The sequence below is a fragment of the Ylistrum balloti genome, unplaced genomic scaffold (genome assembly GCF_031769215.1).
Source record: "Ylistrum balloti isolate Yb309-2 unplaced genomic scaffold, AGI_CSIRO_Ybal_v1 Utg370574, whole genome shotgun sequence".
NCBI lineage: Eukaryota > Metazoa > Mollusca > Bivalvia > Pectinida > Pectinidae > Ylistrum > Ylistrum balloti.
Genome location: NW_026782359.1, coordinates 643,250 through 670,276, shown reverse-complemented (window position 1 = coordinate 670,276; position 27,027 = coordinate 643,250). Strand labels below are relative to the sequence as shown.

The 27,027-nt window shown below is 35.5% G+C and overlaps 1 protein-coding gene across 1 annotated transcript; it reads left to right on the top strand.

Moving 5' to 3' along the window:
- Positions 1–129: 129 nt before the first annotated feature.
- LOC132556504 (RRP12-like protein) lies at positions 130–24,247 on the top strand. Its single transcript, XM_060220912.1, has 34 exons — positions 130–286; positions 848–1,062; positions 1,702–1,785; positions 3,108–3,184; positions 3,381–3,486; positions 3,748–3,864; positions 4,220–4,358; positions 4,814–4,941; positions 5,245–5,343; positions 5,698–5,789; positions 6,332–6,443; positions 6,995–7,174; positions 8,126–8,161; positions 8,437–8,579; positions 8,809–8,930; positions 9,162–9,277; positions 10,016–10,127; positions 11,207–11,358; positions 12,088–12,155; positions 12,436–12,529; positions 13,553–13,711; positions 14,565–14,645; positions 14,910–15,027; positions 15,465–15,572; positions 15,682–15,839; positions 16,609–16,700; positions 18,054–18,212; positions 20,199–20,371; positions 20,981–21,085; positions 21,643–21,722; positions 21,925–21,997; positions 22,486–22,577; positions 23,295–23,377; positions 23,685–24,247. Exons 1-34 carry the CDS (start codon positions 136–138, stop codon positions 23,785–23,787), a joined length of 3,927 nt encoding a protein of 1,308 aa, XP_060076895.1. The 5' UTR covers positions 130–135; the 3' UTR covers positions 23,788–24,247.
- The last annotated feature ends 2,780 nt before the right edge of the window (positions 24,248–27,027 follow it).

Genomic DNA, 27,027 nt, shown 5'->3' with positions numbered 1-27,027 from the left:
ATCTGTTCATGTTGAGATTTGCATTACGCATTGCCCAATTGCAAATCACAAAAGTTGGTCAGAGTTATCGCCCTTGGTTCAATTCTACACTTCCTGTTTATTGCACGCACGTGGAAAAGTGTGAAGTAGACAGATATGGGACAGAAAAATCGGAATACAAGAGTTGTTCCTCGTTCTAAGAATGTAGGTAGGAAGAAATGGAAAAAAGGTCAAAGTAGCAGTAGTAATCCAGAGACGAAAAGATTTCGGGAGGCTGCGAAAAGCAGATTTTTCAACAAACAGTCAGGTGAGTGAAAATGTTCGACTCTTGTTAAAAAATTGTTACATTTGTGTTAGTCCTGATTGGGTAATCACATTTTACATATCTGTGTTTGATAAGCCTTGATGTGCTAGTAGTTTTCTATAAAGATGAGCAAACTGACATAACACTTAAACTTATTCGTGTATTGTTTCAATCCATCGCTATGAACTCCATGGAACTTTCATGATTTACATGTAGCTAGGTAGTCACAGGATTCACCTGTTACATGTAATTGATTGTTTCGGACTGTCAGCACTGTATACACTACAATGAGGTGTATAGTGTACGTTTGTTCCTATTTAAGGAACTTAAACACGGTGACATATCATGGACAATGATTTTGAAAATAAATCACAAGACAAAGAACTACGTTGTATCAGAAGCATTTAAAATTCTTTTCACCCTTGATTAGAGTTAAAACCCAGTATGTGTATACCCAAATTATTGAAATATGGGTTTAAGGTAGTGCATCCTTACTGAATTTCATTTTAACTGCAAATAGCAATGGTACTTTGAATTTGTCTTCTTTGGCCATATTATCTTTAGGTCCCAGCTCATTGACTGTAGATGCTTTGGCCAAACACAATGAGGTACAGGTAGACGGTGATGGAGATGCTATTTTGTCTGGTGATGAATCAGACAGACTGACAGCAGGAGGGAAAACTTTTAACACATGGGCAACAAATTGGACAGATTGTACTAATGTCACGTTCAACAAAGTTCATCGATATTGGGCATCAAACTCAGCCCTACACAGAGAGGTATGAAACAACAAGCTAGTTATAAAATCAACACTACATGCAGAAGATGCTTTTATACAAACCAAAACCCATCAGTCATGATAACCTGAGAAAAGACTTACTTACAGGGATTTTGTTAGACTTCAAACTGTTGCTAAATCACCTGATATCTTCAAGTCAGTTCAACATTATTGATATCAGGACCTACTTAAAACATTAAAATACTAAATCACCTGGTATTTCTTCCCTTTTTGATTAGTATTTTAAAATTTCAGATTCAGTTTTGGAATCCAATGTAGCAAAAATAATGTTAAAATAAAATGTACAATAGAATTGATTTGAAGTTAACCTATAACTCTGGTTTTGCAGGGCTGTGGTTGGATACTAGATGACTAAAGGTTGAATGCACTGATTTCACTACAACTAAATTTGTCCTGTCTTTAGCTACTTTGGCTTGTTTAACTTAAAAAATAGAATAGTGCTACTTAACTATTTTTACCAAAATCCTGTGCCTGACCAATCCTTTTTCCTAATTTTAAATGAAAGCTTGAAGGTTTAAGATACAAGCTTGCCTGATTTTTCCAGATATTGATGACATAAAACATCTTTTACAAGATTTGGAATCAATCTGTTGTTTCAGATATTTTCTTTGTTTTGTAGATTTTGGCCATTTTGGCAGCTGTTACAGAAGTCATCAAGTCAGAGGGAGGAACTGAAACAGAAACTGAATACTTTGCAGCATTGGTAAAATAATTATGGAAATGTTTATATTTTAAACTGGAAGATTTGTCAGTCATTTATGGATCTTACCTATATTGGGAATACATGATTTGGCAACTGTTAATCTGGAAAAATCCTGATATTAGCAACCAAAAGCTTCATAGTAGCGACCATTTTGCTTATGAGAGTTATATAACTATATGTGAAAAGTGATTTAGTCATGAGATATATGTTGTGTCCATAGAGAATTGTATATGCCTGAGTACAGGCTAGTGTAATGTACCCGGTATTTAGAAAAAAAAGTGAACACTCCACATGCTTTTATCTTTGGATAGTGAAGTGAGTTCTTTTCAAGATAAGATGACAGGACTTCAATAGGCCACATGTATAGTGCAGTATTTAGCATTAAACTTCTAACATGTTTATATTATACAGAAGCCAACCTAGCAGTTACGTCTTTGAAGGTTTTACTGCTGATGAATTCTGTTATTGTGAAAATTTTATCACCTTTCCAACACAACAATTGCATGAATTATATTGATTGTGTTACACATGCTCAACCTTCAACATTTGACCCCTATAACTGTATATTTGAATGATGCCATTACGTGATGTTCTACAGTCAGCAATACAGGGATGTCCTTTAAAAGTACATAGTTCTAAAGATGTTCAACTTGAAAGTAATATGTGTCTAGCAGATTTGTTTGTGATATTATAAGGTATATATGAATTCAACAGAAGTGTAAATGGAAGTAAAAACAAGGTAATCACAAAATGAAAATAAACACATAAAATATGAGATTTACAGAAGAAAATTTAGCTTTGACTAAGTTGCATAAGAAAATTCATGATATAAAAATCAAATTATTAGGTAACAAAACTGAAATTATTTCTATGTTGGAAAAATCCCTTTAGGAGAAGAAGCGTCTAAAGATACGTAATTTACGACATTACTCAATACGCTGTAGCAACATCAGCAGCAACACAAATTGAGAATGCTCAGAGTAACAACTCACCTTTTACAGATTGAGTACATGAACATTCTTCCCTTGAAATATTACTTATAATGAACTATTACCAACAGATTCACTCGAAATTACCATTATACAACCCTTATGAATTTCATATTTAGAGTGGATAATTTTTTTTCATTTGTAGATAAATAATTTAGAATAGAGTTTCAAAATATATCCACCTTTGCTATAGATCCTATGCAGAATTTGGTTATTTCTACCACTTAAGTTATCAACAATTATAACTTTGTATGTCAGTGAGAGTTATTCTGTAGAAATCATGTATAGATACTATAGGAACTGTGTGTAGTATAAACTACATGTGTTTTACAGATGACAGCATTAGAAACAACCGAAGGGTTGGATTCCCTGACGGCAATAACTTACCTTCTCAACCTCGTCCTAAAACGGTAAGTATCTGATAATTATACAACTGCATTCTAAAATGGTCTGTATCTGATGATAACACAGTTTTATAATGAAGACGTCAAGGTTTCTTACGATATAAGGCTGTAATTTAGTGGTCAGTGTCACATTTATTATATATATTTGTCCTCTTAGTTTAACTATGGATCATGATCAATACTTTATGCCTTTTGATTTCAGAGTACCACCACCAGTGTTACGGAGTAGATTTTCTGAAGTAGCACGACAACTATTAGACATCATGGCAACCCATGCTGATGGAGATTCCACCTCACTCCTGAAATCAGTATGTTGGATGATATATTTCATTGTCTAGTAATTTGTCACCTTGATAATACTTACTCCTAATGTCAACATATCTGGATTTCCTGTCATCAATTCTTTGCCTGTGTTAAGAGAGATAATTAACACAATGTGGTTATTCTCATAGTCTAAGAAGATCACAATTACAACTGATATGTATCTGGAGATACAGGACCGACAATGTGACGGATTAACATGAATGAATTAAAACTTTTGAGTGAGTATGACTTTTATATTTTTGTAGCTGCTGATGTCCCTTTCAACACTGCTGCGAGTCCAGGAGCCTGCTGTGTGGTCTAATTCATCCACTCATCGGATTTATTCTGGTCTTCTTACCTTCACCACTCATAAAAAACCCAAAGTAAGCCTGATCCCAAATCTATCAGTTAGTAGGGACAGCTGTATTATTGTAAACATTTCACTGAATTTCAGAATGTGTCTGTAAATAAGTAAGTACTGTTGTGTTTGTGTAAGCATTTCAGTGCTGAAAACTGGTTTTCTCACATTTATTTGGAATCTGCTTAGTGGATGCTGAATTTCTGTAACTTGAGTATCTTAAACCAAGATATCAGTGCAATGTGTCGGCCGTATGTAAGTTCAGAACACTATACCATTGTCAAAATTTCATATTATGTTGTAATGTGAATAATAATTTGATTTTGACAAATGACAAACATGATCCATCCATATCTAAACAATCTTAACTGTCCTAACAGGTACGGAAGGCTGCCCATAAGGGTGTTTGTATAATACTCATGGGTAGCCTGTTTATGACCCAAGGGGATCCTCCACCTCACCACCCTGCTGCTTCCATTACTGCCAAGTTCTGTATACAGAAAATTGAGGAGTGTGGAGGTAACTTTGGCCTTTGTGAAATTTTTAGTTTTGTTTTGCAAAATTACGTTTTTTTTCAATCAACAGACATTTATACAATTTGAATAGATTTAAAAATCATTGATTTTGGTAAAATTGACACTATGGAGCATTCTAGAGCCTAAATGCATTAGTAACATTATTGATCACTGACACCAGTGTATATTAGTTTATGTACGTTGGGATACATGTGTCCCTGCCTGTAATCCTGAAGGGAAGGGAATGACAACCCTTTGTCTGTCCAACATTGTAGGTATCTCTTTAATTTGGGTGTGGTGCATATATACTAAACTGGATCTTGCACTCTATTATAGAGTTATAGCTTCTTTTTGGTCGGGTAGCCATTGATGTTTCAGAGGAGGAGGGAGAGATATATTCCTTTAGTCACTTTTGCATCGTTGATATATGGTAATAGATTAACTGTAAATATGTGGCAGGAACTGGAGATGCAACAGACACACTACACACATTGTCTTTACTGAAAGAGGTGATGGGACACCTTCCCCAACACAGCACCAAATCTGTGTGTGAGACCATACTGAGGCTGATGACACTCAGTAACCCGGTGAGTTGTACACACTTGTATATGTCAGCATTACAAAGGCCTCCTTTGAAATTTATCAGTACATATATTTCTGAAATATTTAGTGTAATTGTGCTGGAAGTTTATACCTGATTTCAATACATATTTCAGAAATCTTTCAAGTAAGGCATCCTAAATTAGTTAATCAATAATCCTTTTAGTGATACTTAAGGCCATTTGTGAGATCATTATTTGTGTGTACTTAATTGTATGTGTGTGTTACCTTGTGTGACTAAATTTAATACTTTGTTCAGAGGAGTTTAATAATCACGGCTATTGTTTCAGATGGTTACTGCTAGCAGTATGCAGACATTACACAGTCTATTTGCTTCCAACCCCAAAATATCCAGCTTTTCCTCAGAACTTAATGGACAGATCATAACCGTGAGTTATTTCAGAAGAACTAGCATTAAATTTTAACTTGTGACTGATCACATCACTCAAAGTCCTAATTTTACAGTGGCTGTATTGTTTAATTAGGGAAAAAAAGCTGTAATGTTTAAAGGTTACGTTTATGATATGATCTTGAGATGGATACTTAGAAGAAGAAACAAATGTTAATTATAGCAGATGTAAGAGCAGAGAGAGGTAAATATCCTGAGACACACTCTTTAGGATAAGAAAGTTTTTTTTACTGAAACTTTCTTTTCCGTTGATTAATTGATAATTGATTAATTAATGGGTACAGAAAAGGTATCAAAGTTAGAAGCTTAGTTTGTTCACTATTTTTCCTTTCAGGCATTGTATGACTATCAGCCATCAGAGAATGATGTACAACCAATGCAAGCCTGGCTAACTGTCATGGAGAAGGCACACATTAACCTTGTTAAGTATGTTCCTTTAAGTGATGTGATATTGTAGATCTAGTGTCTAGTCTAGTATCACTTTACAGACATGTTTCTAAAGGTGGCTTCATCAATATATTGTCAGGTCCTTCAAAACCCACCACAGCACATGTGTGTTTAAACAGACTATTAATTGTGTACACCAAGGCAGCAGGAATCTGCAGGTTATGGATTACAGCGCTATATTGAATGTAACCTTTTAGAACCAGACAACACAACATCCCATGTTTCTGTGCAGATTTGACAAGTTTTTGTGTTACACAGAACAAGTGTAATTCAAATACAATAAATGCCAGTGTAAGACTTTAAAAGGCTGGTTCAAACAAACTGATTAAATAACGTAGTTCATTTTCTGTGAGAAATTTGTTGGTTAATGGTTTCCAATTGAGGGTCCCTGCAAGATTTCATATAGAGAAAAGTCAGTGGTTACAAATTACACTGCACAATAAATAACTAAATTACATCCCTTGAAACTGTCCTAACTCCTGATATACCAAAAGTGTACAGAGAATCCTTATTGCTTGTAGACTGGATGAGAAGCTGGGAATCAGTCATCTGCCTCGTCTTTTCTCCACAGCGATGGCCAGTTTATTGTCAGATAAAGAGGAAGTGAGATCCTCTGCGGCCAAAGCAATGAAGGTAGGATATGCAGTATAATGTCTTTTAAAATAGACTTGATGACATCGAACTGAAAAAATGATGATGTATAAAGGATAAGAGATCAGTGTGACAACACTGGAAAATTTCTGCAACTTTGTAATTTTGATTAGAGACACTTATGACAACTGTGTTTGTGATAACTTGAATGTTTATAACATGGCCGTATAACATATCAGTCTTCAGATGTATAAAGTGTTTATCCCCAGTCTGTATCTTAAACCTAATTCACAGTTTATATAAAGCACATTATTAACCAATGAGAGGCTCTAGAAAAATTTTGCTAAAAATTAACCAGGTATTTCAAAGTTTTAGTTTTAACTTTAATTGAATCCACTGTATAAACATGACATGAAGCATAGTGTAATCTAAAGGTACAATGTAGGTACAGGAGTTTGTTAGTATTGTACTTATACTAGAAACAATTGTACATATATTTTGTGTGTTTGTCCTTTTTTGTATAATGTTTTGTTTATCTGCATTTTCACAGTAAAATTTTAGGATTTTCAGATGAATGTTTGTTGTGGTTTTAGAGTTTGCTGAAGACATGTCTAGGTACAGTGTCTGAAGGGCTTGTGAGTGTGGTTAGATCTGCCCCTGATGGGTCACCCACACCTATACACAAGCTGGTGTGTGCGATGGACAGTGGACTCACCTATCAGTTCCATGCGTCTTGGGGACATGTCCTCAATATATTCTCCATCTTCTTTGAGGTAATATCAACAACTTAAAAGCTTTCATTTCATCTTTTCTGTAATAATTTCTTTAAAAAGAAATTGCAATATGTGAATGTAATACAGTAAAATTCTGCTTCCTCAATTTCACATTACTCAAATACCCCCTATTCCTCTTACTGATTCCTTATTCCTCGAATATCCCAGCCTTTTTCCTCAAACTCATTTTTTATACTTGTCCCCTAATTGTTCATAGTATTTTCTCTCTCTGTTCATCCAACAGGTGTCAAAGTCACTAAAATTAACCTGTGTCACACTTGACTATATCCAACTTCTGCACACTCACTCCTGAGTGTTTATGCGTTTGTCCAAAAGGACAGCAAATAAGTACGAGATATACTGTGATATGATTACTGATTTATCAGGGCATTTTATATTGATTTAATTTTTAGGTCATTGTAGAAAAAAAAATGATCACTCCTCTTTTGGAAAATTGTTTTTAGTGTAAAATGAAATAACAGAATGGCATATATTTAACAAACTGCATTTCTCCACAGTAGAATTCAAGAATTTGATATGATGAGATGATAAAAATAAAAGAGTATTGAATATGTCACTCGCAGACACTGCATGTTCTCTGGTGATTGCTACCGGACAGTCAAAGACCAACCTCTTATTACTCTAAATCCCTGAATTCTATGAACTATTGACATGATCACAAGGAGCCCAACTTAGTAGGGTATTGTTTTAACACAAAAGAGTGAAAAAAAAGAAAATGAGATGTAATGTATTTATATGTATTAACTCCTGTGATTTATTACGTATATCTGATGTGTATCAAGACAAATTGAAATACTGCATAGAAAGAAAAAGTACCTGAAAAAATGGAAAGGTAATTTTAATTGAGCTCACATTTAAATGTGAGTATGAACTTATGTTTAATGTTTGTTTTTATAAATATTTGAAGTTGAATAAATATTTCCTTTGAAGGTTTTTGGAAAGCAGTGCCCACATCTGTTTAAAAAGGTAAGTGAAACGCTTGAATCATTGAATCATATGCTAGCACGAGAGGCTTCAACATACCTTTGTTAAACCACACAATTTCTTATATACACTGTGCATGTCTCAGTATGTTTAGGAGTATAAGTTAAATATTTATCAAAGATAGTCTTTTCAGTATCTACCTATTACAGTAATGCAGTTACAATTTCAGTGAAGAAACAATTCTTGTTTACAAGCATTGAAACTAGATGTGATGCAATGAAAATTTTAGGTTGTTTGGTATTTTTGTGTATTTGTAGAGTCTCTCCTCGATAGCCAGTCTACGTGATAGTCCTCGATTTGCTTACAAAGCTGAACTTGATCATGCATTTGGTTGTGCTGTTAAATACATGGGTCCTCGACAAGTGTTGCAGGCAGTCCCTCTGAACATTACAGGAGAAAAGTTAGTATTTATACAAGTTATTTAAGTAGACAACCAATATATGTTTCTTACACACACATATATTAATGCAGTGATTTTGTTAAATACTTTTATATTCATGTGAATGACTATATGTAGTTTTGTGTTTGACTGTACTATGTAGTAATGACTGTATTGTGTCCTTACAGACTGACTTTGACTATAATTTGGTTGTGTTTCCATATTGATGATTGTGTTGTATTGTCCACAGTGACGACTACAGTTTCCCAACCAGTTGGATGTTACCAGTGATTCGAGATAACCTACACAATACAGAGCTAGGATTTTTTACGTCCTACTTCCTCCCGCTGGCTGCTAAATTCAGACAGAGAGGTAAGGCTTTATTTCTCCTGACCTATGAACTCAGGTTACAGGTCAGGAGAATTATTTGACCATTCAAGAAAAGATGAGTGTATATTTACAGATCATGTCTTATATCCTCTTGGCGGATGTCAAATTTAGAAAAAGAGCTAATTCAAAGAAGAATGATAATTAATGGTTAGTGGAATTAAAAATAGTTTAGTATGATTGTTCTGCAAATAAATGATTTTATTTATTTTACAGCAATTGAGGACAATGCTGGAGATAGTGTTGTAGTGAAGAAGTCGTATGAAGCTCTTCATGGGCAGATCTGGTCCATGTTATCAGGGTTTTGTACCAAACCAACAGACCTAGCTCAGGTGAGGTCCATCTTACCAGGGTTCTGTACCATATCTATAGAACAGGTGACATAGTTAGAGGATGTGTGACAGTAAGATAGTTAAGTGATGACTGAAGATATGATTATGAGATGAAATGCTTGAGTAATGTGAACCAAATTTGTGTATATGATTAATACAAGTAATTTGGAAGATTAATTGTTTTATGGTTTATCATCTAGATGGTACAGCATACCATTTTATCAAGATAGTTCAACGTCCTATTTTATCATAACAAGCTTAGAGTAAGTTGTTGGATCTTTATTAGTATGTCAACCAGTTTTCACCCTAGCTTATGTGGGCTTCATCAAACACCACTGATACAAATTATGCCTATTCCTTTTAAGTTCTTGGTTGAGGTACAATGTACCGTTTTATCGTCTTCATGGTACAATATACCGTTTTATCGTCTTCATGGTACAATATACCGTTTTATCGTCTTCATGGTACAATATACCGTTTTATCGTCTTCATGGTACAATATACCGTTTTATCGCCTTCATGGTACAATATACCATTTTATCGTCTTCATGGTACAATATACCGTTTTATCGTCTTCATGGTACAATATACCGTTTTATCGTCTTCATGGTACAATATACCAATTTACCAAGTTGGTACAACATACCATTTTATTGTCAAGATGATCTAACAATCTGACTTCAGCATTTTACCTACTATGACTATAAGACCATATAACTGACGTTTTTTACTTTTCAGTCTTTTAAAACCATTGCCAAAGTGTTGGGTACAGCCATCAGTGACAGACCAGAGCTTCGAATGGAAGTGATGTCAGCATTACGTAAACTTGTCAACCAGAGTAAAGAAGATGGTAGGAACATATCTGTCATTTCACTTCTGATATACATTACCATTTGTAGTGAGCAGGGCCTTCTTGATGATTGGCAGAAATTGTGTGAAAAATGTCTCTAATCATTGTTAAACTTTATTAAAAATTTGACTTAGGTACTTAGCATGTCAAATAGAATACTGTTTTTACCTGTGTTTTCTTATATCTCAGAGAGAAGTTTTGGTTTAAACATGTTGTACACGAGATGAAGGGCATGGGTATCCATACTAGTAATATGTGTTATCATAATATAGATCATTCTGACCAAGTTTTATCCTACGTACGGGAAACCTAAGTAGGCCTATGATTTATGCTATCATAGTATAGATCATATCGACCTTGTTTTATGAACAGTAGGCCTAAGTAGGTTTATGTTTTATGCTAACGCAAAAGGCAAATTCAAATTAAGTCAGAAATGAAGATTTATTAAATATCATTTACTAGATTAACAGTCATGATGAAAACTTGAAATATAAAAGGTTGGGTACATATCATCCCCAGAAATGCCACAAGCTTGAGTGGGAAAATCACTGGTTACTCAAGGGTCCAAACCCAGGGATCTCAAGGGCCCCAACCCAGATTCCTCAAAGGCCCCAACCTAGAGTTCTCAAGGGCACCAACCCAGAGTTCTCAAAGGCCCCAGTCTACAGTTCTCAAGGGCCCCAACCAAGAGATCTCAAGGGCTCCAACCCAGAGTTCTCAATGGCCCCAACCCAGAGTTCTCAAGGACCTCAGCCCACAGATTGAAGGGCCCCAGTATAGGATCTCAAAGGCCCCAACCCGGAGAATTATGTAAACTTTCACAAGGAATGATATATTTCTGACAGATTTCAAACTCATTTGACGAACTTGTCCCTTTGATACCCACATGAGTTATGGCACTTCATAACACATGGCATCAACACTGGACAGATTTAATAAAACACAACTACCTGTGTGGTATGGTGGTTCTGGTGGTTTGCTACTTACATGTTGGTATATATTTGTTTCATTGGAAAAACAAACTTTTCATATGGTTGTCTGCTGAAGATTTAAATGAACATGAATAACTTATCTTTCAGAGTCCAGTAAAAAGGCTGTGTCACAATTTGCCAAGAATTTCCTTCCTATCTTATTTAACTTGTTTACGGCTGAGCCAGAGAAAGATAAAGATCCTACACGATTGGCTGTACTGGAGACCGTCAAATGTTATCTACAAATAGCTGATTCTCAGGTTTGACTTGTTAGACATTTTTATACCCACAACAAAATTTGGTGAGGAAGGGGGGATACTGGAATCACCCTGTCTGGATATCGGATGTTTGCAAATATTGTGGAGAGAACATCCTGCTCCTTAACTGGTGAACTAATTCTAAAGTAACTTTGTATCAATATAAAGGGGCCAAATGTAGATGTGCATGCAACTTCGTTTTCAAAAATTTGGTTGCCATGGCTAAAGTCTGAAGTTGGGGGGGAGGCGGGGGAGGTATTAGATATTCTCAGGATGACAGTTCTGGTTAGTACTTGCATTAGCTATGGTAAATGGACGAGAGCTATATTTCTCATTGATAAGTATTACCAAGTCTTTGGAAATATTAAACATTATAACTGTAAATAAAAGTAGTTTTCTCACTTGAAGTTCTCTAGCACATCCAGTGCTGTTTAATTAGATTTAAATATTTCAGCTGAAAGTGTCAATTATTTCTTGTTGAACATTGAGGTAATCCAGCTGATATTTCAGCTATTCTACATTTTAAGACATGAGATTGGATTAAAACATAATGATTTATTATTGGATCTCATCAGTATGTCATTTATGATTTTTAGATTCATTAAAATAACATTTCACTTAGACAACATTTGGACATTTTTGTTTTTAGAACTTATTTTTGACAATATCTGATGATAATCTTTTAAAATGTAACCGTTTTGAAAAATTGCTGTGAAAAAACTTATATTTCAGTTGGTGTATTCTTTCTGTGATAAATGTCTGGAAAAGCTTACTGAAGAAGATATTTCCTCATTTAGAAGGTATGGGCTTGTTTGCTAATATGTTTGTGTTAATTTAGTGTTTTGAGACTCTGAAATAGGTGAACATGAAACAGCATGTATGTTTATTTAAATGCCATCTTGGAGGAATGTCATTGGCATGAAAATTTAGCCACCACCCATTCACCTTGTACTGGCAATGGCCTCGCAGAATCTTCATTCATATGTCAACTGTTGAAAAATAGTATAGAAAACCAGGTTTACAGTATAAGGAGAATAAGACCAGTTGACCCATACTACTTATTGAGACTTTATATTACAGACAAGCCTTGCTGGATCTGGCCATTGGAATGGTGTCATACTTAGACAATACAAGATTACGCTTATTGTTGGATTTCTGTAAAGCAAATCTACAGGTATGTTGACCTCAGTAACATAATCTACAGATATGTTGACCTCAGTAACCTAATCTACAGATATGTTGACCTCTGTAACATAATCTACAGATATGTTGACCTCTGTAACCTAATCTACAGATATGTTGACCTCTGTAACATAATCTACAGATATGTTGACCTCTGTAACATAATCTACAGATATGTTGACCTCTGTAACATAATCTACAGATATGTTGACCTCTGTAACATAATCTACAGATATGTTGACCTCTGTAACCTAATCTACAGATATGTTGACCTCTGTAACATAATCTACAGATATGTTGACCTCTGTAACATAATCTACAGATATGTTGACCTCTGTAACCTAATCTACAGATATGTTGACCTCTGTAACATAATCTACAGATATGTTGACCTATGTAACCTAATCTACAGATATATTGACCTCTGTAACCTAATCTACAGATATGTTGACCTCAGTAACCTAATCTACAGATATATTGACCTCAGTAACCTAATCTACAGATATGTTGACCTCTGTAACCTAATCTACAGGTAAGTTGACCCCTGTAACCTATTCTACAGGTAAGTTGACCCCTGTAACCTAATCTACAGATATGTTGACCTCAGTAACCTAATCTACAGATATGTTGACCTCAGTAACCTAATCTACAGATATATTGACCTCTGTAACCTAATCTACAGATATGTTGACCTATGTAACCTAATCTACAGATATGTTGACCTATGTAACCTAATCTACAGATATGTTGACCTCTGTAACCTAATCTACAGATATGTTGACCTCTGTAACCTAATCTACAGATATGTTGACCTCTGTAACCTATTCTACAGGTAAGTTGACCCCTGTAACCTAATCTACAGATATGTTGACCTCTGTAACCTAATCTACAGATATGTTGACCTATGTAACCCATTCTAAATATGTGTTGTTAGGTTTCAGTATGAAGGATGTATTATCGAGACTAAATGTTGAACCACTACAGCTTGTAACTTATTTCCTTTTTTTCTCCTCAGAACACAGATCGGTCCCTTCAGAAGAAATGTTACCGTTATATGGAGGAGTTGTGTGCATGTCGGTGTGAAACAAGTCAAAAGTTTATCCAAGATAATTTATCTGAGGTCCAGGAAGTGTTACTGTCCTCCCTCTCTACATCTAGTCCATCATCAAAGGCGGTATGTGCTCTTGCTGCAAAGTGTTTAAAGAAATATTTGAATATCTATTGACAAATATCTGTAGATGGATATTTCCAAGAGTTTAAAATAAATAGAGGTGAAAAGGCTGAAGTTTTAAAATAGTCAAAAAATAAATCACATTGATGCATTGTTCAGTCTCATGCCTATTATTCTAAGCAAATTATAAGGTGAATTCTATGTGTTGTACCCTTAAACAAGACCTGGAGTCTGGGTGTGAGATAGATGTATTTTTCTGAAAGAGCTCTTATCCAAAGTTATACATATATATACTGTTGTGAATTATTTCTAAAGTATCTTTAGATAGATTTCAATGTGTTTACTCAACTAGTCCACACATTAAACCCAGTCTAGTCACTAGAACTCCTAAATGATCTGAATATGAAGAACATCATATTTCTAGCTTTACATCAAATTCCTCTTGTAATCCATAAAACCCTAACAACTCTTGATACTTTTTTATTTCAGTCAACTTTCAATACCTATAACCTTGAACTACAATGTGATTGAATCATTATGTATAAATATTTCAGAAGCTGTTTGTGAAACATGAGTTTGTATTCCTCTTTTGGCGTTAAGCAAACATGCTGATTGTTCTTATGAAAATTTTCTTTCAATTTATGATCATCAATGGTTGTCCTGTCTCTTATTTGTACAAAAATGTAGTTATCTATCTCTTATTTCAACCTTATGTGTATCTTGGTATTTGTGATAAGCACTAGATACATTTGCAAACAAGTTAATTTATTCTAAAGTTCAAATGAAATGTATTTCTGTAGCATTGTGTAATTTTCAGATTTACTAGAAATTATAAGTTCTGATGTAAATTTTTCAGCCCCGGCTACGCTGTTTGATCAATATATTCCAACAATTAGGTGAAGACCAACAAGACTTCCTCCTAGCTGTTGTTCCTGAGGTACAGTACTACTCACTGACTTCAACATTTCATCATAACTTACCCTCATATGATCCGAACCTGATATGAAAACTTTCTTAACTTGAACTGGTGTAGAAACTGATTTGAGAAAATTGATGTATAAAACATCAAAATGATGTATTTATAAATTGAACAAAGCAACAAAATGATTGAAATGGAAAATAATATACAACAGGTTTCTCCAAAAGAATCAGTAAAATGTTTGAAACGTAATGTGATGTACCTGCTTACCTTGATTAACAGGCAATACTGTGTACCAAAGAGCTGGCAGAGCGTGCGAGGGCAGCCTCCTACGGCCTGTTGGTGGAGATGGGGAAGGCTCAGATCAGATGGGCAGATAACTCTGACTTAACTCCTCAAGGTCAGTTATTTCTGATATATAGACAAGGAAATCTCATACACTACCCAACATAATTTTCAGCTTGGCCTCTAATGAGATTTTGTTACAGAATATAAGTCAGCAACTGAGATAAACTGATTGAATCTCTCAGTGAAATTAATATTTTTAAATGAATCTTCATGAGAAAGTTTGGGAATTATTAGTCCTTTCTATCATCATTTTACAAGTAAACTGTCTTTACTTTAGCTTTCTGAAAAAATGAAGTACTGAGTCTCACAAAATAAAGATATACATGTCTGTCTGAAATAAACAAAAAATCCACAAGACATTGAAGAGTTTTGCTAATCCCCGTTATAAAGGTAAAGCGGATTTAATGTATTCATCGCTGTGTGTTTTGTTAGGTTTGGTAACATAATTTGGAATGTTTGGGCAACTTTTAATTTATTGTCACATTCCAGCGGCTGTCCACACCTACTTCAGGACAGTGATGGCTGGACTGGCTGGATCTCCTCAGATGGTCAGTGCCACCCTGCTGGCTCTCACTAGAGTTCTTTATGAGTTTAAAGGTAGGTACTGGTCTCAATTCTGATCATGAGTTTTAAGACTTATAAATCAATTTGACTTTTTGTTTTGTCAAGAGACTATAAGACTATTTACTCTCTGTTTTGTTTACAGACCATATTGACGGACTTCTACTAGAGTCAATTATCGACAATGCTTGTTTACTTCTGACATCTCGAGCTCGAGAGATTGTCAAATCAGCACTCAGCTTTATCAAGGTTCTCCTGTCAGCCTACCAGGACACCACACTGGCGCCTCACCTAAAGAAACTGGTCAGTTCTCTATAAACACTCATTTTAACATCTGTTTTGATATTTGGAAATGATCTCTTTCTTTTCGCTGCTGTCAATCAGTGAATAATTGACAAATAATGTACATTTTTGAATTTGGATAAGGTCGCTTTCACGTAAGCAGTTGAATCTATTAGACCGGTTGAACCTGTAAGAAAAACACCAGGTATTGATCGGGACCGAGGCTTGGCTGGCATTTGTAGATTGAGGGTTCCAGTCGTACCTGTATGAAACTAACTTGCTGAATATCTTTAGTTTTCAGAATTTCAGTACAAAGTAAGGTCTCACATATTTCCACAAACATTGTGCTGTTAAGTATAGGTGAAATGGATCATATCGTAATCTTAATTCATTGTTTTATGCTTGTCAAGAAATTCCCAAATTATGCAATTTGAGCTTTACATGTATCAGTTCCAACATATGGTACATGTGCAGTTGTGTATAGTGGAATAATTCCAGATGGCCTGAATCATTTCAAGCAGGTTATGTGAAAGTAGCCTATAAAAGCTTTTCATAAAAAACAGCGAAAACCTTCCATTGATAAAAGAATGAATTTTGGTTTTGGATAGTTTTACTAAAATTAAGGTACTCTGAACTATTAAATGTGAACTTGGATTTAAGGAATGAATGCATTTTTATTTAAGTATGTAACCTCAAGTCATTCCTCTGTGTTGAGGTTGATAGATGTTATTGCTGATGTCAGGATATTGGAATCTGCTTTGCTGTTTAAACATTTGACTTGTGTTTTCAGATGTCTAACCTTGTCAGTATGAAAGAAGATGCCAGGCACCATTTCAGATTTAAAGCCAAGGAAATCTATGCCAAACTCATCAGGAAATTTGGGTAAGGAAAGCAGCTAGCATGTGATAATGATTAGATTATGACTTTGATTAATGATATTGTAAAGAATTTGGTTTCCATTTTGATCTGTATAACAAGAGACATTGATTCTCTGTGATCTGAGACCTCCTGATCAGAGATTGATAGGGGTTATTGTAATCAGGGGACTAATACTGCTTTCTGATACATTGTTAGGGCTATTCTGGTAAAACATCTGTCCCACCCACGGACTCCAGGCTTTGTTTAGGACTATTCCAGTAAAACATCAATCCCACCCCAGGATTCCAGGTTTTGTTTAGGACTATTCCAGTAAAACATCAATCCCACCCCAGGACTCCAGGTTTTGTTTAGGACTATTCCAGTAAAACATCAATTCCACCCCAGGACTCCAGGTTTTGTTTAGGACTATTCCAGTAAAACATCAATCCCACCCCAGGACTCCAGGTTTTGTTTAGGACTATTCCAGTAAAACATCAATTCCACCCCAGGACTCCAGGTTCTGTTTAGGACTATTCCAGTAAAACATCAATCCCACCCCAGGACTCCAGGTTTTGTTTAGGACTATTCCAGTAAAACATCTATCCCACCCCAGGATTCCAGATTTTGTTTAGGACTTTTCCAGTAAAACATCAATCTCACCCCAGGACTCCAGGTTTTGTTAAGTGTTACAACCTGTTTAGATATGTTGCTCAAAAAGTATGTTTAACTTAAACTGAACTTGATATATACCTAAACACATTTATTATTACAAAATATCTTTATTATCTTTATTAATTTATTAATTCAAAATTAATAGTCCACCAAATGGAGACTGCTGAAAAGCTGGACTTTATAAGATATTGTGTTTTGCTCAGTTTCTCACACAGTAAAACTTCTATTCAAATGAAAACTGGGGTGTAGTTATATTTAGTACAAACATCTGAACCTGTCAGATAACATATTTTGGACAGAAGATTTCAGAAATGACTATAAAGTCTTAAGGGATTGTTCTAGTCACTTAATATTAATATTTTGATTCACAGTGCAATAATTACATGTGTTATTAAATATCAGACAAGTTTCTCTCCCTCCTCAAGAAGAGTGATATTTGGAGAGAGTGAAAACTGTCATATTTGAGAAAATTTTGAGAATCAGAATTAACTTACTTTTATTTTATGTTATAGAGTGCATCAGTATTTAATCATGACAACAATATATCTATGGTGTTGACATATTGATAATTAATTAAAAAATTTGGTGGTGGTGGGGAGAGGATGTGAATTTTCATGTATTTTATGTTTTGTTCAGTAGGACATATCATTACAATTAACTCTTATTTCCAATATATATTTGTCCACTATGTTTTCCATCTGTCAGGTATGAGACTATCTATGGAATGGCTCCAGCCAGTATCCATAAAATCCTGGTCAACATCAGGAAGACACAAGAAAGAGCAAAAAAAGCCAAGAAGGCTGGCAAGGCAGGTGATGATACTGATAGTGAAGATGAAGAGCAACTGAGGTCCCGGCCAGAAACGTAAGTCAAACTTTAGTAACGATACACTGGGGTCGCAGACGGGAAACGTAAGTCAAGCTTTAGTAACGATACACTGGGGTCACAGACGGGAAACGTAAGTCAAGCTTTAGTAACGATACACTGGGGTCACAGGCGAAAACTTATGTCATGCTTTAGTAACGATACACTGGGGTCACAGGCGAAAACTTAAGTCATGCTTTAGTAACGATACACTGGGGTCGCAGACGGAAAACGTAAGTCAAGCTTTAGCAACGATACACTGGGGTCACAGGCGAAAACTTAAGTCATGCTTTAGTAACGATACACTGGGGTCGCAGACAGAAAACGTAAGTCAAGCTTTAGTAACGATACACTGGGGTCACAGGCGAAAACTTAAGTCATGCTTTAGTAACGATACACTGGGGTCGCAGACAGAAAACGTAAGTCAAGCTTTAGTAATGATACACTGGGGTCACAGGCGAAAACTTAAGTCATGCTTTAGTAACGATACACTGGGGTCACAGGCGAAAACTTAAGTCATGCATTAGTAACGATACACTGGGGTCGCAGACGGAAAACGTAAGTCAAGCTTTAGTAAGGATACACTGGGGTCGCAGACGGAAAACGTAAGTCAAACTTTAGTAACGATACACTGGGGTCACAGTCGAAAACTTAAGTCATGCTTTAGTAACGATACACTGGGGTCGCAGACAGAAAACGTAAGTCAAGTTTTAGTAACGATACTCTGGGGTCACAGGCGAAAACTTAAGTCATGCTTTAGTAACGATACACTGGGGTCGCAGACAGAAAACGTAAGTCAAGCTTTAGTAACAATACACTGGGGTCACAGGCGAAAACTTAAGTCATGCTTTAGTAACGATACACTGGGGTCGCAGACGGAAAACGTAAGTCATGCTTTAGTAACGATACACTGGGGTTGCAGACGGAAAACGTAAGTCAAGCTTTAGTAACGATACACTGGGGTCGCAGACGGAAAACGTAAGTCATGCTTTAGTAACGATACACTGGGGTCGCAGACGGAAAACGTAAGTCAAGTTTTAGTAACGATACACTGGGGTCACAGGCGAAAACTTAAGTCATGCTTTATTAACGATACACTGGGGTTGCAGACAGAAAACGTAAGTCAAGCTTTAGTAACAATACACTGGGGTCACAGGCGAAAACTTAAGTCATGCTTTAGTAACGATACACTGGGGTTGCAGACGGAAAACGTAAGTCAAGCTTTAGCAACGATACACTGGGGTCACAGGCGAAAACTTAAGTCATGCTTTAGTAACGATACACTGGGGTCGCAGACAGAAAACGTAAGTCAAGCTTTAGTAACGATACACTGGGGTCACAGGCGAAAACTTAAGTCATGCTTTAGTAACGATACACTGGGGTCACAGGCAAAAACTTAAGTCATGCATTAGTAAAGATATTGGGGTCGCAGACGGAAAACGTAAGTCAAGAGTTGGTAACGATACTCTGGGGTCGTAGGCGGAAAACGTAAGTCAAGCTTTGGGATACACTGGGGACAAGGGGGAAAACGTAAATCAAGCTTTGGTAACGATACACTATGGTAACCGGTGGAAAATGTAAGTTAAGCTTTGATAAAGATGCACAAGGGTCACAGATGGAAATTGTAAGTCAAGCTTTGTTAAAGATACACTGGGGTCACGGGGGGAAAACATTAGTCAAGCTTTGGTAAAGATACACTGGGGTCACGGGGGAAAACTTTAGTCAAGCATTGGTAGAGCTACACTCGGGTCACAGGTAGAAAACAAAAGTCAAGCTTTGGTAAAGAAACATTGGGGTCACAGGCAGCAAACTTAAGTCAAGCTTGGGTATTAATACCTGAGGTTACAGTTGGAAACATGAGCCAAGCTTGGTATTGTCCAGGGGCCTGGATTTATATAGCTCTATAACAGTTGTAGTAGAATGGCTAGATATGTTCTGATTTCTGGCTTAAAGAAAATGATATATCTTTGACTATGTATATTTCAGAGTTGAGGAGATGTTACAAGACACTGACTCAGAAATGGAAGAAGATGACAATAAGAAGAAAAAGAAGGGAGAAAAGAAGTCATCCAAGGGAGATAAGGGGGCGTGGCTGCAGGAAGGAAACGAGGATGAGATTATGGACTTCCTGGATACGGCAGCTTCTAAGAAAGTCATGGGTCGGTTGATTTGTATGCCTCAGTATACAATGTTATCACATTTGCCAGCTGCAATTTTAGTACAACAGTACAGCCAATATAATAATAAGACTAGAATTTAAACAGGTCTGGCTTTATAGTTACAAAAATGCTGCTTCATGTTTCGCTTGATCCTATTTAAGGATTATTTCACGTTGTTAAATGAGGATTTTCTCTCAAATAGAGAGAGGATGCCTTATTATTATTATTGCCTGAATAATGTCGGGAATGTAAATAGTGCTGATTTCATTGAATATCTGAGTAAGTCACTTGTAATTATCTCAACTATATTTAATGATGAAGTTGGACCTTATGTCTGGAATTTAATGTTTTTTCGCACCCAACAAAAACCATGGTGTTAAAACGAGGTATATCACCTACAGATCATTTTGGTTTGATTGAGAATTCAGTGATAAAGGGAGGGATGTAGCTTTAATTTATCCTGCCATATTGTATCCGTGTTACTACAGGTTTATACAGTCCTGAACTACATCATCGCCTGTTTCATAAAATACTTGAGACCACATTAAAAACCATTTCATCAGTAAGCTTAGTATTGTTATTGAAGAACTTGTTACTTTGATATTTCAGCCACTAAACCTCTTGGAAAGAAGGAAGGTACAAAGCAAAAAGATGGAGGCTTCAAGAAAGCAGCAGACGGTCGACTTATTATCACACAGGAGGGTGAGGATGAAGGTAAATAGGAGTTCTGGGTACAATGTCACTTAATGGCTACTAATAACACTGTGAACATCATACCAACATACCAACTTTTTTTGGGTACAATTGTAGAGATAAATATTTTTTATTTTGTTTCATTAGAAACCATGTTTTCACTTGAACAAATAATTACCTTATAAATACTTTATATGGCTAAAATTTCTCAACATTTGACAAGAAGTTATAAAATTTACGAGTAAATAAATCAACGAGACTTAAGGAATAGAAGTTCTCATAACAACACCAGTAGAAGATTTGAGTGTGACATTTTGATGACAACACTCACCTTCATTATACAAATGACCAGTGTGGAGTATACTAGCTAATATACCAATGTATGTAGTGTACCAGGTCATAAGGAATAAAAGAATTTTCCAGTCTCCTTATCCTGTGCACACCAATGAACTCTTGTTGATTTGTCTGTGCTTTAACACTTGGTCATGGATGTACGAGAGTCTATGGTTCCCCCCTCCTCCCATCATCTCTTTGTGTTCCAAAATAATGGGACTTATGGTAGAGATGTAACATTGTAGGTGCTGGAGGTCAAATATCAGATGAAGATGACCTTGATGAGCTATTGGAGGCCATGGAGAAAGGATCGGGAGCTACAAAGGTAAGAACAGTATACCATATAGGTGTAAAGTTGATGTTTTGTAGGACAGAATTAGTACTCTGATATTGTCTGTTTAAAGATTAAATAGGCTTGATTTAAACCTGAACTAGATTACATTGTAACAGATAAGTGCTAATTAACTTTTAATTAACTGTTTACCTACGATAATGGAAAGATGTTGATGTTTTGTTTGTGTTGACAGCGTGCAAAGAAGAGGAAGATAGAAGATATTGCATCGGAGGCTGGAGGCAGTGTAGCATCCTCTCGTTATAAAGGTGAGAACTATGTGTAGTGCCTTCTAATTAAGGGTAGCATCCTCTTGTTGTAGAGGTGGGAACTGAGTGTAGTACATTCTAGTTAAGGGTAGCATCCAGTTGTTATAAAGGTGAGAACTATGTGTAGTGCCTTCTCATTAAGGGTAGCATCCTCTTGTTGTAGAGGTGGGAACTGAGTGTAGTACATTCTAGGTAAGGGTAGCATCGTCTTGTTGTAGAGGTGGGAACTATGTGTAGTGCCTTCTCATTAAGGGTAGCATCCTCTTGTTCTAGAGGTGGGAACTGAGTGTAGTACATTCTAGTTAAGGGTAGCATCGTCTTGTTGTAGAGGTGGGAACTGAAGGTAAAGTCATGTCTTGTGGTGAGAATTTTAAGTAAAAGGTTACATTATAACATTATAGAGTCGAGGAGATGAAAGTCTTTGGGATAGTCTCTACCTGAAATATATTCCTGTAGAATTATACAGATATTGATGTTTTGATTCCCAGCTGGAGGTCGTGGTATTCATCGATCCCTGACGGGTGATGTCAACAAGAAGATAAAGACAGACAAACCAATAGGAGGAGAGTATAAATCAAAGGTATGTATATTCAAGTCATGTAAAATGCACAATCATCATTACAAATAACTAGGATTATTTTAATGTTTTAATCATTGTTATTTGTCAGCCCACTATCACCAGATTTACATCCGTCCATCATTTGTTCATCTGTAAAAAACACTTGTTATCGCTATTTCTTGAGAAGGACTGCACAGATCTTTCGAAAATTTCATAGGAAGGTTCACTTTGTAGTCCCTTTTGATTTTGTGACTAATCAGAAAAACAAAATGGCTGACAGGTGGCCATCTTTGATTATGACAGTTTGTTATCTTTGGTCCTTGATTAGCACAGGATGGATCTTCAATAGATTTCATATGTAGGTTCCCACTGGCCTCTAGTTGTGCCGATTTGTTTTTTGAACTGATCAGAAAAGCCAAATGGCCAATAGACAGCCATGTTAGATTAGACAGTTATAAGATCATTTTGACTATTTCTCAAAAGGAATTTTCAAATTTAACATTATTAAGAGCAAAATCTGATCAGAAAAGCCAGATGGCCGATAGGCAGCTATCTTTGATAGGTGGTTATATGAATTCAAATTTTAAATAATTTAAAGCAAAAACACAGAAAAGAATAGCAAAGATAACAAAGACCAAACAACTGTAGGTGTCAAGATCCCTCTGGGATCTCTTGTTTTCAAACTGAAGGAAACTTTTAGTGATAGGAACACCAATGTATATCTTTAATCGTCAACAGAAAGCTGGAGGTGATATGAAGAAAAAGGGAAAACCAGACCCATATGCCTATGTACCACTCGACTTCCAATCTCTCAACAAAAGGTATGCTTGTTTCTAATTCCACACACCAAGTCTTCAAATATGAGACAGTTACTGGTTCAAAAACTGTTATTCAAATAGGATTATCATTTATATATTTCTTTAAATTCAACTTGAATCAGTAGAAATAAACTTTAATGGATAGACTAATTAGGAAAGTTTTTTTTACAAAATTTTAAATCTTTAAATGAAGTTTATTTCTACTTGTAAGACCTAGTAACTATTCAGTATAAACATCTTCAGTACAGTATGTGGACTGATATACCAGCTTCTTGTGAAGGATGAAGGATGCACTTGTTGGTTTTTACAGGAAAAAGGCAAAGATGCAAGGAAGATTCAACAACTTGGTGAAAGGTGCTCGTAAAGGGGCCATGAAGGGGTCAAAAGGCAAAGGGTCAAAGGGAAAGAGATGAGCGTGTCAAATAGGAAGAAGTCAAATGGAGAGGATTGCAGGGTTGAAAAGGAGAGGGTCAGATCAAGGAGATGAAACGAACAACAGATTGAAATGTTCTGTTGTGATTAGCATTAGGATGTGAATTACAATATTATGGAAATGAACCTGAAATTGCAAAAATTACTGATGAGGAGGATCATGTTTGTTTAGGAGGCATTGGGGTGTAACTTTCTTACACTTGTTTTGTTAAATTCCCAAATCGTGTTTATGAATATGTCTACACTCTAAATACAGTTGGTATTCTTGTTGCTTATGAACATCAATACAATGGTTATTTACACGGATGTTTATAGACACTTACTCTGGTATAATTGTATATAATAAACTCCCTGTAGCACTGTAAATGATTGTTAATTGTAAAAACTAGTTAGGAAACATTGTACAGAAACATTGCAAATAAATATTTAAAGATTCTTTTATCAGTGACAATAGTGTTTATATGTCCACAAATTAATAAACATGAAAATTAACATCAATTGAATTACTAGTGGATTTTGTGTACAAGAAATCAAGTGCCAATAAAAACGATTTTTTCTGAATACCACAAAATTTTTACCTTCACCAAAATACGATTTTTTACTTATATACGTAGGACTACTACAAAGCTGATGTCAAAGTGGAGTTTGTTATTGGTAGTAGAAAAGAAAGTAGACTTTACCTCTCTCATTGACATTTATCCAAATCAATAGAAATGAGGCAATATACCATATTTTGCTTTATATTTTATACCTTCTGACTGTTGTGAAGATGATCTTTGACAACACCGATTTGATAATCGCAAACAGGCTCTTTGACATCAATATATATATTGAATTATACATTATTTACATGTAGATTTGCTGGTATGATACTTTCTCAGACCGAGAAGTTGATTGGTTGGAATCAAAGTTTCTCAGGAAGCCAAGCTCGTGGAACTCCATGTGCCGTGTTGGTTGTTTCTTTGGGCAAGATATCCTGGAAACTGTGTCATGGACCTCTCAAATGGTGTTCATTTAGGTAGCCACTAGCCACTACAAGATCATGCTTCAAAATAACCCGGACTGTTGATAGGGTGATTAACTTGACTAACTTGACAAAGTAACCTTGGCCCTGCTGAGAAAACTATAGACAATCAATTTAAAATGACAATCATGGCTCTATTTTGTTTGACAATCTCTCAGCAGGAGTTGTTTTTCAGTAGATCCAAATGGTGACCTATGGCTTTGTAAACTGTTTCCAAACAAAATGTGTATGAATGAAAAGTGATCTAATAAGTCCACTAAAGAAGAGAAAAGGCAATAGAAAAAACACACAAAAAAAAAGTTTTCTATCATTTAATACAAATATTGGATCAACAAGAACACAAAGTAATACATTTGCCTTTGTCGTAAGATTTTATAAAGATGAAAATCAAATGTGGGAAGTAGATGTTGAAACACAATACCTGTGTTCACTGGCATTGTGTTCTCCTCTTTGAACACCAGGTAAATTACTATCAATAGCTTTATTATTTTCATACCAGTACCTTTAACATAATTTACTCTCTAAGTAACAGTATCAGGCAGATACAAACTGAAGGTGTGAGCTGAAATTTACACATTTTCAAAGCGATTTTAGCTTTCTTCTCCTGAAGATATTTCACTGAAATGTATTGTTTCTTTGTTTCTAATCAGAATCATACGCCATTGGCCAACTTATATTTCTGGCTACAAAACTGACATTTTAGTCATTAAAAGGAACTGTTATACATAGCTCTAACAACTTCTAAGGTAAAAAATAAAATAAAATTGGGTCAAAACCTGGTCTACTAAATGTGAAAGGGTACAACATGTAATAAAGATGGTTTATTTCAAGTTTCATTGCAAGGTGTATAATAAATATTATATACAGGTATATGACTGTTAGTTTTCCTATATGCTGATAGGTCAAACTTTCTCCCATAGGCTGTGATATAATGTTACAATAAAACGGGCAGAATCTGTGGAAGTAAGGTGAATATAAGTCCAAATCCCTGTCAGGTGCCTCACAGGTGAATATAACCGTCAAAAACTTTGATGGGTGAATGTAACATCAGACCAATCAGAGTCTGTGATTGTAATCATATGATAACACAAGACCAATCAGAGTCTGTGATTGTAATCATATGATAACACAAGACCAATCAGAGTCTGTGATTGTAATCATATCCTAACACAAGACCAATCAGAGTCTGTTATTGTAATCATATGATAACACAAGACCAATCAGAGTCTGTGATTGTAATCATATAACACAAGACCAATCAGAGTCTGTGATTGTAATCATATGATAACACAAGACCAATCAGAGTCTGTGATTGTAATCATATGATAACACAAGACCAATCAGAGTCTGTGATTGTAATCATATGATAACACAAGACCAATCAGAGTCTGTGATTGTAATCATATGATAACACAAGACCAATCAGAGTCTGTGATTGTAATCATATAACACAAGACCAATCAGAGTCTGTGATTGTAATCATATGATAACACAAGACCAATCAGTGTCTGTGATTGTAATCATATGATAACACAAGACCAATCCGAGTCTGTGATTGTAATCATATGATAACACAAGACCAATCAGAGTCTGTGATTGTAATCATATGATAACACAAGACCAATCAGAGTCTGTGATTGTAATCATATAACACAAGACCAATCAGAGTCTGTGATTGTAATCATATGATAACACAAGACCAATCAGAGTCTGTGATTGTAATCATATGATAACACAAGACCAATCAGAGTCTGTGATTGTAATCATATGATAACACAAGACCAATCAGAGTCTGTGATTGTAATCATATGATAACACAAGACCAATCAGAGTCTGTGATTGTAATCATATGATAACACAAGACCAATCAGAGTCTGTGATTGTAATCATATGATAACACAAGACCAATCAGAGTCTGTGATTGTAATCATATGATAACACAAGACCAATCAGAGTCTGTGATTGTAATCATATGATAACACAAGACCAATCAGAGTCTGTGATTGTAATCATATGATAACACAAGACCAATCAGAGTCTGTGATTGTAATCATATGATAACGCAAGACCAATCAGAGTCTGTGATTGTAATCCTATGATAACACAAGACCAATCAGAGTCTGTGATTGTAATCATATGATAACACAAGACCAATCAGAGCCTGTGATTGTAATCATATGATAACACAAGACCAATC